This window comes from Sapajus apella, unplaced genomic scaffold (genome assembly GCF_009761245.1).
Source record: "Sapajus apella isolate SASKATOON/1434 unplaced genomic scaffold, GSC_monkey_1.0 scaffold81, whole genome shotgun sequence".
In the NCBI taxonomy this organism is placed as follows: domain Eukaryota; kingdom Metazoa; phylum Chordata; class Mammalia; order Primates; family Cebidae; genus Sapajus; species Sapajus apella.
This window is the reverse complement of record NW_022437021.1, coordinates 1,179,006-1,192,004: the sequence shown is the minus strand read 5'-3', so window position 1 is coordinate 1,192,004 and position 12,999 is coordinate 1,179,006. Positions and strand designations below refer to the sequence as shown.

The 12,999-nt window shown below is 38.7% G+C and overlaps 1 protein-coding gene and 1 non-coding gene across 5 annotated transcripts in view; both read right to left on the bottom strand.

Annotated features, from left to right (window-relative positions):
- Positions 1-1,831: 1,831 nt before the first annotated feature.
- The window catches only part of SLC25A13 (solute carrier family 25 member 13), a 201,796-nt gene continuing 190,628 nt past the window's right edge, over positions 1,832-12,999 (bottom strand). For all 4 annotated transcript variants that reach the window (XM_032252885.1, XM_032252886.1, XM_032252887.1 and 1 more), the window contains 3 exons: positions 3,414-3,572; positions 3,230-3,320; positions 1,832-2,958 (listed from right to left, as the gene is read on the bottom strand). In XM_032252885.1, the coding sequence (XP_032108776.1) occupies positions 2,772-2,958; positions 3,230-3,320; positions 3,414-3,572 (437 nt within the window). In that variant the 3' untranslated portion in view covers positions 1,832-2,771. The remainder of the gene's footprint in view (positions 2,959-3,229; positions 3,321-3,413; positions 3,573-12,999) is intronic.
- Positions 8,945-9,051, bottom strand: LOC116533365. Its single transcript, XR_004261252.1, has one exon. It is a non-coding gene; the product is annotated as a U6 spliceosomal RNA (small nuclear RNA).

Sequence of the window (12,999 nt, the reverse complement as noted above, 5' to 3'; positions counted from 1 at the left end):
AAGCACTTAAATGACTCCTTTCTGTGCCAGAATTCTTATTTTCCCCTGTGCGACCCTGGCTTCTGGGATTAAGCAACCCCAGGGAGCTCAGCAAATGGTTGTGGGTTACGAGGTGTAGCAGGAGCTTGGCGACAGCATGCCACCCAGCCTCAAGAAACCCAGCCATGACTGGAACCCAAGAATCAGTGTGTTCACTTTGTGGTCAGCTTCACATTTTTTCCCCTCCTTGAAAAAAAAAAAAAAAAAAAAAAAGCTGCTACGAAAGTCAGACCTCTCTCTCACCCACCCCAAGGAATCATGCGGTGGACCAGGAGCAGAGCGGAGACTCTGGGGCGGGCAGAGCAGGGGAGGCTGGTCCCCTCAGGTGGGCAGGCAGGCAGGCATGCATGCATGTGGGCATGTGGGAGTTACCACCTTCAGTTCCTCATCCCTACAGAGGGAAACGACTCACAGCACCGACAGCAGCCACACCACTGACGACGACAATGGATTGTGCTGTCACTAGAAAGAAGGGAAACCCAGAACAAACTTTACAGTGGTTTTCACCACACAGTGATTGCAGTCCTGTTCAAGGCATATCACAGTCACACCACCCACTGAGCAGAACTCAGAGGGAAATTAGGCCTCCTTCAAAGTCTCCCTAAACGAATAAGGCAAGGATTTTAAGGAAACAGACGTGTGGCCCTACCTCCACTGGCTTCCTAGGGCCCCTGGCTTCTTAGTCACTAAAGAGAATCATTCTCAGCGACTGGCAAGTCTAAGTGAAGCCAGAATGCTCTCATTAAATGCAACTGCTCTTCAAGAGGCAGGCAGGGCAATGAACAATTTGAGATTTTTGGTCAGTGCTTTTACTATGAAAACTTGATCTTCCACAAAATCTCAAGCAAGTGAAGAAAAGGAATGCAGAGATGCAGGGACTTTTCTCCACGTTCAAAAAAACCAAAGCTGTCATGTTTTGTTATAATAACACCATCCACATTTCTAAGATGTATTTGGAGTTCTTTGACTGGTCTCTGAGATTATTATATAGATATTGATCACTTATCACACTGAATTGGGGGAGGGGATTCCCCTTTGGCTTTTTCAAATAGTCACAGAAGAAGCCATGTATGTTATTTGACCTCTTTCTAGTGAGGAAGACAAAGCTCTTCACTTCCCTCCTGATCCCTGTCTAAAAAAAAAAAAACATCCACTTACGGCTGGTATTGACTCTTTCCAATTTTAAACTGTAATTTCAAGTATCAGCCTGTTGACTTACAGAAACAGAGACCAAAAAATGGCTGTCTGCTATGGAGAAAAACTCTGGAGACTCAATATGTTCATATAGACTGCCAACAGATTAATCAGCAGCCTCTTTGGAAGCAGGATCACAGTCTAAGAATAGCCATAAATTCTGTTCAAGACTAGCTTCTTTCCCCAAATCATTACAGTGCTAGCCAAATATTAGCAAATGTTAGATGTAGTGGTATATCGTTTTGGTGTGTGCAAGAGTCAGACTGGATTAGAAAATGCAGTTGCCATTTCATACCAGTTTTCATGGCTAACTTCTACTAAAACTATGTGACTTTCATCTTCATGATAAATTGCTGAAAGTGCTGGAAATGATTAGAACAAAGGTATCAGTTTGCTAGTTCTTTGCTTATCTATGGTTAAATATAGTTTCTTATACTCACTTTCAACCATGAAAATGAGGGAACACATTACCTTGAAACATACTGAGGATATATCCATGCCAATATGAATAAAATTCCCCTGAAAACAACACTTAGGCCAGTAATGACAATTACTGTAGCCTCTCACCATGCAATGTGCACAAGAGCAAACAACTCAATCACTTTACAAATAGTTTATTTCCACCTTCACAAACTCATGCGCCTCTGACCATTATGCAAGGCACCATGAATTAAATACTTGTATCAGAATATATCTGTCTTACATGATTCAAGATAAAGTGGATTTTAAAAGCAAATGGGTGCCAGTGATGGGGAATGGGGCAGACAGCAATAGAGTAACATGCATTTTTCAAGAGTGTTTATTAAAATAGGCAGTAATCAGTACATGTGCATCAGATGAGCAGTTTTTCAAAATTAGCATTTCCAGGAGAGGGGCTACATCTCAGTTTTTCTGTCTATAAATAAAATGTCAAAAGTACTTCCCTAAAGTACAAAGGCATTTCCCTAGTAGTCTTGGTACCAGTAACAGAATATGATTACTAAACATCTTCAATGTGGTTTTCATTACAAAGAAGCATGTTTCACATAGAAGCTTCATAATATAATCCAGAGACAGAATTTGTGCTAGGCTGAATATTTCTGACATATATTTTTTCATTTCTTCCAGTGTTCGTTATTTTTACAAACATGCACCCAGCTTCCTACCAGTTTAAAACACACACACAGAACACTGCTCAGAGCACCATGATTGCCTTACAGTAGCCTCTTTGGGACTACAATCCTAGTTCAAGGAGGGGAGTAGTAATTTCTATTCTGACTTGCTCCTTTCCCCAAATCATGTTAGTGTTGACCAAATCCCAACAATTGTCAGATACAAAGGTTTCTGGGAAGAGGGCCAAAGAAAAATTATGAATAATTTTACAATAATCTGGTTAAGAAAACACACAGAAAATAAATGATTTCACATGATAAAAAGCCTGGACTTGAATTTGAACAAGAGATGGATGTGAAAGGGATGAAGCATTGCTTCACTCCCAGGAGAGATGTTCTTTACTGTAGTACCCACAAAAAGACAGCACTATCCCAGGGCTGGTCTTCCTACGGGCCTCCACCAATAGCCTTTGAGGTAGATGCTGATGGCTTGAAGAGAGGTAGGTAAAGTCCAAATTTGTTTTCGATCCCTGCAAATGTAGCAACTGCCAGTTTGTAGCCCCCAACGTGATCAGGATTCGGGGCAGGTAGGTTGATCCTGGATTTAGGAACTGGCTCTGATCCCATGGGTTTTCTAAAAGAAGAGAAAACAGAGTAAGAAGCTGAGTTTTGTGTTTGTTTTTAACTTGATAAAAATAACATTCAAAAACCTGTTCAAATATGTAACGTAAAGGAGTTGATACATTCTAATCAGTTGTATGTTCCCCTTGGAAATGACCTTGTTAACATGATTTCGACATTTCCCTAAATCTCTTCTATTTTATTATAGAGACTAGACCTTTCTCCATGACGACAGAGTATTAGAAACAGCCAAAATTTAGCAGCAGATTTAACATGATACTTACACTCCTCCAAAATCAATGTAGAACCATCGTTGTAGCAATTCGTAAGTCAGCAAAGTTACGCCAAACTGGGGTGAGGATCGAAATACACGAGCTTTAAAAAAATGGGGAAATCACAGATATAATTAGATTTTTAAAAAATTTACCTGATACCAAAGGGTTAGTTAAGAACAAATTATTTCCATACCACCAGCTCCTTTCCACAGAGCTTTTGGGCCTTCTTCCCGCAGTATCTTTCTAAAGCAGTCTATCACTCCGCTGTAAGTGGTTTGGCCAGCCCGGGCAGCCACCTGTAATCTCGTCTTGATAACATCAGCAGGGGTCACTAAAGATGCCGCAGGCATACCTGTAGGAGAGACAACACCATCTCAGTCTGGTCACATTCTTACTATATAAAAATAACTGTGCTTTGAACTGCTGGCCGTGGAAAGAAAGTTAAAAATCCGATGCAATAAAATGCCTATTTCGCTGTCCTCCATGGGAAGGGAGCACAACTGTGACTCTCCTGTGTGCAAGGATGGCCACTCCTACAACCCTCCCCAACCTACACACACCTTCCCTTCCCATATCACTCAGCCTTCATCTCCTTTGTTTCTATTCCTAAATCTTTAAATATTTTTAAGAAATTGTTTATCAATAACACGACTTCAAGTGGTTGAGAATAAGTGGAGAAAGCGGTTTTTCTTTTCTTTTTTTTTTCTTTCCTGTTGAAATCAAAAACTTGCGAAGTTATTAGGTCCGACTTTTCAGAGGTGAAGCCTGTTATGTGTTTCCTCTTCATGGTCTTATGTGGCTGCTGGCAGTCACAGGAGGTGCTTTCTCTCACACATTCAACCACCCCCTACTCTCCAAACCCCAACCTCTCCAGTTACACCAGAAAAAGACTTTACTGATAGCTGAAAAAACACTGTGTGTGTGTTGAGGGGTGGGAGGTGGAGGTTGCGGGGAGAGGGGTGAAATTGGGAGAAGGAGACTCCTACAGATAACACTTAAGGATTTCTTTTTCCTAAGACTGACATCTCCAGAAAAATATTTGACAGAGAGCTTAAAATTTATACTGGCTAATAATCAATGAAAAAGGAACAACAACAACAGAAAACCCTCCCAAAGTTACCAATGGGAAATTTTTCTACAGTCACTGTATCCAAAATGGGGCGGCCCATGTTTAGATTTTTTAAAAGCGAGACTGTACTCAGAAGACACTGTCTCTTATGGTTTTATTACTTTTCCATTATGAACCTATTCCAAACCAAATTGGTCAAATGCAGATGCATAAATCTCCTTTGCTTTTTTTAAGGCTTAATAATTCTGTAAGAATTTCTGTCCAAACCAACATGGTCTGGCTCACAACTACATTTCGTCCTTCTAACAGACAGCTTTAAAGTTACAGTGAGTTGGAAGGGGGGGGTGTAAATCTGCATACTACGTGCTTGCATTTATATTACTCAAGGAGAATCTCTTCCGTCTTTATCCAGCTCCTCAAACATTAACCTCAAGAGATTTTATAAAATGCATCACAATTCTGCATGCAAAAAGCTCACTTTATTATATCAAATGCGTCACTGGATAAGTCATACTGAAATTCCTATTCGTTTGTAGGAATTATTCTAACTTTGGGCCAGGAATTTATCCTCCAATATAATGGAAGGAAACATGAAAAATGCTTAGAAACCCACTGTGTTCACACCACTGATTTTGTTTTACTTCCTGGTGTAGAAAGAGTTTAGCAAGACAGCCTGCTTTAGACATGCAATAAAATCCGCCTTGCAATGGTGGGCAGGCATGTCACAGTGTGACTGTGAAAGACATAAAAGCAATAAAATGGGTAAAAAGTTCCCTTCGGCTAGGGTACTTTTCATAAACTGTTCTTTGTTAGGAAAACAGAGATATTGAGGGTGGAGGGAGCAGGTATGAAAGAACACTGATTAGTAGAATACAAAAATGTCAAAAGAAACAGATATGCCACCTAGTAAGTTGCCTGGCAAAACTGATAGGAGCTGTGGGGGCTGCTGGAATATGGCAACTTGAACATAACTCCCATCATCTCCATTGTCAGCTCCCATCCCTCCTATGCTGGTATCTGGTAGGGCCTAAAAGGAATTGTGGATCTCTTGGTGGACAGGAGATTTCCAGTGTGGGGATTTGCTAAGTTAACGTGGAGAACTGCACCCAGGCTGCCTTAAAGCAAGGCCAGGAAAGCAGCAGATACTGGCAAGAGGTTGGCCACCAGAGAGCTGCTGATTTTGGGGGACAGGGTTGGCAGGGACACCTGGCAGATCTGCCTGCTCTCTTCTGGATTCCAAAAGGCTAAGACAGTGCTGATCAAGTGGTCTGAATTTTCTCTATTCCTAAAGACAGGGGAGCAAGAGGAGACTGGGAAACAAGATGCTTTCTCTAGGTCCCTCAGCAGGAAAGGGACTGGTAGCCGGCTTGATTCTTCAATGACAAGACAAATATAGAGACTCAGAGGTCATCCACCACCTCTGTGACAAGAGTAACTTGGGGCATGTCTCAACCAATTAAAAAATTACAAGTCTTCAAAGGGGACCTAGTTAGAGTAGAATATCATTTACAACAAAAAGAAAACATGACTGGCACAATACAGCTTTAGGGCACAAGCGACTGTTAATTTTTATAAATATCCCATTTGTATTTATAATAAAAGTGCTTTTCTTTTTATTGAATACAAAGGTTAGTATCTATTTATTTTGGATCAAGGCTGTTTTCTAAATCCCCTTTGCATCTCTATTATCTACTTCATATGTCAGCTTCTAAAAGCAGTGTGATACAGTTTTTCATTAGGGATGAGAAAATATCACATTTTCTTCATACTTTTAAGCTGAGAGAAAACATTATATATTGATATTACATAGAAGTTGATGGCATCTTCAGATAGTGAATTTTATCTTTTATAAAATAATGCCTCTGTGCTTCTAAACACTATTTTGAAACCCTGTGTTCCATTTAGTATGGCATTAATATTGTTACTTGCTTATTGTTGATATTTGGGAATTTTTTTCAATCAGTTGTCTTTCAATCTTTCTGTCACTGTTTTCTGAAACTTCTTATGACTAGCTTTTCTTTCAAAGCTCATCTCAAAGTGTTTGTTATTACTAGTGGTACTGAATTCATTTACAGTGCTTGTGGCTATTAGACTTATTTCTGCCATCCTATGCTATTTTCTCTGCTTCATTTCCCTTTTGATCCCCACCGCTTCCCTGACTAAATATAAACGTTACATGCATTTGTTACATAGGTGTGCATTTACGACGTGTGGAATTAATTAGCATTTGCATTCTCCAGCAAGGAGAGGACTTTGACGCACTGGCACTTTGTCCTTCATTTGTCAGCCTCCCCAAAACCAGCCATTCTTGCACGAACACATAAGTCAGCAATAACGGAGACCTACCACAGGTTTAACTTCTATTTGCTGTTTCATATATCTCATCCCACATTTTCTTCCTTCTTAAATTCAATTTTTAATTGCTTCAGAGAAGGTCTGTTGGGAAGAAAGCTTTGAGTCCTTGTATATGAAAAACTAACTTTAGATTTGCCCTCCCCCTCCTGTGTGTGAGTGTGCCCAGGAACGTAATTACCACTCAAGGCATCTTATCCTTGGGATTTTGAAAATATCCAGTATTACAGATAAAAATGAGAAGTCAATCTTCTACTACTGTTTGTTTTCTATTCTCCTTTTTCTTACTACTTTTCCCTAGGAACTCCTATGAAACAGATGTTAGACTTCCAAGATTAATTCTACCAGTATCTTAAATTTTCTCTCATTTTCTATCTCTATATTATTGTTACACATTACATTCTAGAGTGTTTTTTATTTCATGTCTTTATTTTCCAGATGTCTAAATTTGGTCTTTGATCATATCCATTCTATCATTCAGGACTACCTCTTGATATTTAATTATGGCAATCTTTTTATTACTTTTCAAGAAAGCTTCTTTGCTGATTATTTCTTTCAAATCTGAGGACTCTAATTATATTAATTAATTATAGTTCTTAAAAGTTGTCTTCTGTCCCCTGAATTGCCTGTTTTCTCTCTAATTCTTTTGTTCATTTACCTTGTTGCTCCTTCATGTCTGAGGACCTCTGGCTGTCTATTGATATTATTCAAGTTCAAAGGATAGGAGATTAGTAATATATACAAATGTTGTGGGTGACTTCTACCGTACTCTAGGTATGCGTCACCCACAGGTCTCTCTCCTGAACAGAAGGGTCATCTGTGGGCTTTGTATAACTGGGCGCAAGCGGTTAGGATAGGTTGGCAGAGTGTGAACCTTCCAAACTGCTGAAACGTAGAGAACTTCACTTTGGGGTAGAATATTTTATTTTAAATTTAAATTCTTCTTGGGAAGAGCTGCCATCAGTTTATTTTTTCCTACATCTATGGTAAAGGTCTGGAATTACCTTAAGTCCTTCCCTGCCTTCTATACATTCCTTAGACTTATCCTCTCTAGGGAAGTGATTTCTTTCTTTAGAATTCAGCTCTGAGCTTTTAACTTGGATACAACTGTCTCCTGAAGCTCCATATGAAAACCAGGAGAGAGCATCAAGCCTGGCAATCCTGAAGAAAGTGTAGTTCCCTAACTCATGTTAGTAACTTACCCTAGAACCTCCACGTCCACTCCAAGCTTTCTATTCTTCACTCAAAGGTTAACATTCTCTGGTTATGCTCTTGCGTTAGAGGTAGTTTCTCCTGCTGTGTTTTGGACTGTGGGATCTCTCAGTCCAGTTTCAGAGTCAATATGGCTATTTCCTATCTATTGAGGGCCAGTGCTAACATTTTCTAGTGCCAATAAGGCATTTTTAAAAAATGCACTTCCTGACATTTTAAGGCATTTGGGAAGATAGGAGAGATGGATGAATATGCTCAGTCCATTGTCTTGATCCAATTTCTCCATTGTTTTAAAAAGGATTTAAGGACTGCTTTTAAACTATTATAACTTAGGCTTTATGTCCACATAATTAACAAATTTGTACCAAGAGTACTTTTCTCATAACACACAATCCAATGTTTGCAAAAGCAACATGATCACACATGCATAACACACTTCTATTTCTTTTTTTTTTTAATTTTTCCTTTTTTTTAAAATTGCATTTTAGGTTTTGGGGTACATTTGAAGAACATGCAAGATAGTTGCATAGGTACACACATGGCAGTGTGATTTGCTGCCTTCCTCCCCTTCACCTATATCTAGCATTTCTCCCCATGCTATCTCTCCCCAACTCCCCACCCCCCACTGTCCCTCCCCTATTTTCCCCCAACTGACCCCAGTGTGTAGTGCTCCCCTCCCTGTGTCCATGTGTTCTCATTGTTCAACACTTGCCTATGATTGAGGACATGCGGTGTTTGATTTTCTGCTCTTGTGTCAGTTTGCTAAGAATGATGGTTTCCAGGTTCATCCATGTCCCTACAAAGGACACAAACTCATCGTTTTTGATGGCTGCATAATATTCAATGGTGTATATGTGCCACATTTTCCCTGTCCAGTCTATCATCGATGGGCATTTGGGTTGGTTCCACGTCTTTGCTATTGTAAACAGTGCTGCTATGAACATTCGTGTGCATGTGTCCTTTATAATCCTTTGGATATATACCCAGTAATGGGATTGCTGGGTCAAATGGAATTTCTATTTCTAGGTCCTTAAGGAATCACCACACTGTCTTCAACAGTGGTTGAATTAATTTACACTCCCACCAACAGTAAAAATATGGAACGCTTCACGAATTTGTGTGTCATCCTTGCGCAAGGGCCATGCTAATCTTCTCTGTATTGTTCCAATTTTAGTATATGTGCTGCCGAAGCGAGCACAATACACTTCCACTTCTGTGTATTGGAACAGCTTTTAAAGATATTTCTGTATTACAACTTAATGTCAAGCTAATTAATTCAAAGGTGAGACCATCACTACAGTTTGACTTGCTCCTATATCTTACCACTCTGATAAGAATCATCCGGTATTATAGAGCAGTCTATAAAATTTGAGTAGTATTAGATGTATTTTATTTGGCATTATCCTTAAGGCATATTGAAATGCCCTTCATTAATGAAAAAACACCATGTTAATTATAGAGAATTAGAATTTGATTTCTTAAATTTCAGGATCCCTGCTTTGGTCTTCACTTTCTAACAAAGCTGAGGTACTTTGGCCAATGAATGTGAATTCAAATGTTGGTTAATCTTGTTCTATTCTGTGAAATAAGGGAGTAGATGTTCCAGTATTTAAATATAGTCCCAGTTTATAACCAGATACATAAACTAAAAAACAAACAAACAAAAACCAAAAAACCAAAACCCCAGAGTCTCTAAGTGAGGATACTAATAACCACTTTTGCTAAAAGGCTACATTAACTAAAACAATCTAACCTCAAGGATAATCAAATTTTTAGAAAGAAAAAAGTGAGATAATATTACTGAATAATTGAAATTACTATCAAAACATAAAGTGTGGTCATATTCATTTGATCACAGATCTGTACTATTTATAATAGGCTGATGTTCAGCAAAAAATATTTTATATATAAGTGATCAATTTAAATATGGTACAAACACAAAAAATAGTCATGACGCATTTTTGTTTTATAAGTTAGGGGCCAATAATTATTCATTGTAGTTGCCTGAAACTCCATCTAAAAAAGGAGGATTTTTTTATTTTGAAAGAAGCTTTTCTCCTATTAATACTTTCTGGGATTCTCTGAATACCATGTATCCTCTCCCTAGGAAATGCCTTTGCTTTTCCTCGTAACCACAAAGTGAATGTGGGGACCTGATCCATCCTTCCCCCAACAACTCATTCAGGGTCAGCACACATTGGTGCTTGCTCACTGCCCTTCTTGGAGTTGCACAGGGTACAAAAGTCTGCTTGCCCTTCTTTATGCTGAACTCAGCTCTGCCTGAGCATCCCAGCAAGGTTCCACACGCAGCCCTGCTCACTCCATGACATCACTCCTGTTCACTGAATATAGATTTTTTATATTTACCTTATAACAAAATGTATTATTAATCTTTTTTTAACTAATTCTAATATATTTCTTAGACATTTTAATTTAGATTTTCAGGTAAACAATCATTTATGAATAATGATTGCTTTCTTTCTTCTATTTATAGCTTTTTTGTTTTTTTATTTTACCATGCTGACTGGAACCTCCAAAATAAGGCTGAATAACAAAGATGAGAGAGGCATCCTTGTCTTGTTCCTAACTTTAACTGGACTGGTAGCTATGACATTGGCCACTGGCTTCTGATACCTGTTACTAAATTAAGAAAGTAGCTTACTTCACATTATACAAAAGACTATCAAGCTTTGTAGCTTATTCACTCTTTGAAGACGAAAATCAACAGGGCAAATTCGGTCTTTTCCCATTTTACCAGAAAGGGGGATCAGGAGGAAGGTGGATAATAATAGTCAATGCTCTTTAGGATAAATACCTAATGCATGCAGGACTTAAAACCTAGATGATGGGTTAATGGGTGCTGCAAACCACCATGGCACATGTATACCTATGTAACAAACCTGCATGTTCTGCACATGTATCCCAGAACTTAAAGTATTAAAAAAACAAACATAAAAAAGTCAATGCTCTATACTAAGTGTGGCAGCTAGCTCCCCAAATGGCCCTCAAAGATCTGCACTGATGACATTCACGCCTCTGCTTCTCTGTCATCTTGAGGCGAGGTCATAGAAGACACTGCAGCTTCTGCCTTGCTTTCTCTCTCTCTCTCAGACTTTGCTCTGCGGAAGTCAGCTCCCATGTTGTGAGGGTATCCAAGCTGACCTATGGAGAGGCCCACATGGCAAGGAACTGAGGCCTCCTCTCAATAGCTGTGTCATGGAGCCATCTTGAAAGTGGCTTCTCCAATGTCAGTCAAGCCTGGCTGCCATCGTGACTGCAACTTCATGACAGACCTGGAGCCAGAGGCAGCCAGTGAGCTGCTCCCACCCCACACCTGTTTCCTGACTCACAAAAACTGTGAGAAAATAAATATTAGTTGTGTTAAGCTGATTAAGTTTTGAGGGAATTTGGCATGCAGGAATAGATAATGAATACAGAAGGCATTTATAAAGACAACAGGATGGCGAGAGGGCTGAACTAATATCAGCATAGGTATGTCAACTACTTCAAACTCTCAAGAGTAATGGGGCAATGGCTGAAAAACAACCATACTTTTTACCAGCAAACTCACTTCAAACAATCTATTTCTCTTAAAAAAAAAAAATTCAAAGTAAGGGAAAAGCCTTTAAGCATACTTCCAACTATTTAAAATTTTTTGGAAAAAAATTAAAATATCTAAAATTGAGAAATAGATAAGATGCAGCAATTAGAAACTATGTTTGGAAAGCTTTAAATAATATGTAGTAAAATTACTATTATTATTGAATACTTACTATATAGCAGGCACTATTTTAGATCTTTACATCTATTAAATCACTTAATCCTCAGAATAATCTTGTAAGGTAAGACTATTCTTATCTCCAAATGCAGATGGAGAAATGGCAGAGAGGGACTGACAAGCGTGTGCAGTTCACACAGAGTGGAAACGCTGGATTTGCACTTGGGTAGTCCAACCCCACAAGCATGTGTCATTAACTGCTTTGTTATGATGGGTATCAATGCTTAACATCCAACCCTAAGTGAAAACTGTTTACACAAAGTGTGATCACAGCTCTGTGACAAACTTGAATGGGGGCAAATGAGCAAAAATGTTAAACAGTGATTATCTTACAGTAGTAAAATAATAAATAATATTTTTGTTATTTGCCTGTTTTAGTACTTTCCAAATATTTTACAATGAGTGATATTGCTTTCAAAATCATTTTAAAAAGGAAGAAAATGTGCCTTAAACACAAGAAATCTCACCAGTCATTTTATAACTCTGGTAGTATGGATTACCCTCCAGGGACAAAAATCGTTTCTGGGTAGCCGTCTTCTCTAAGAGAAGAGTTAAAAATGATATGTTTGTGGTGTGAGGAAAATGAGGCTTAGGAAAGAGTCACTTAACTTCTAATTTCACAGTTTATTTTTTGGAGTGATTGAGAGACAGATTCTTTTGGATTCAATATAATATTGGCTAATGTTTACTGAGGATTTACTATATGCTAAAACTATGCCAAGTCTTTCACAAGGATGTTCTCATTTGAGCCTCACACATACTCTGTAGTAGGTACAGTTATGATCTCCATTTATGGCTGAGGAAACCAAGGCTTATGAGAAGTGAAGTAACTTGCCCAAGGTCATACACTAATAAGCAGTACTTAGTTATTCTCATTAGGTCTTACTTTATTTCAAGGAAATAATTTGAAATAAATTATAACCCTTTGATTCAAAACATTTTCTCATTTACACATATATGAGAAATGACATCTAGGCCACTATGAGTCAAGCTAGAATTAAAATTGGGAATTTTATACTCAAGTCCTGAAATCATGATTTCTTGATGCAGATACAGTGGTATCATTGCTGCTAATATAACTGGGGTTTCCAAGAAGCCAGGAAAGAGTAACCCTGCCTCATATACCAGTATCACTGCCTTTGAGGAAAAGGGATTAAGAATTAAGGAGAAGCTACACAGGTTCCTGTGTCCAAGGGTTCCCCAAGCTGTAGCCAGGGTAAGTGGGGTGTGCACAAAACAGCAAGTTCCCAAAGCTGGGAGTTGTTCTCATGCTGTCTTTGAGAAAAGCATGGAGATTCTAGTTACATATCTGATGACAGTAGCACAGGTATCAAAAAGGTTTGGATCCAGGCCTCCTGTGACCACCTT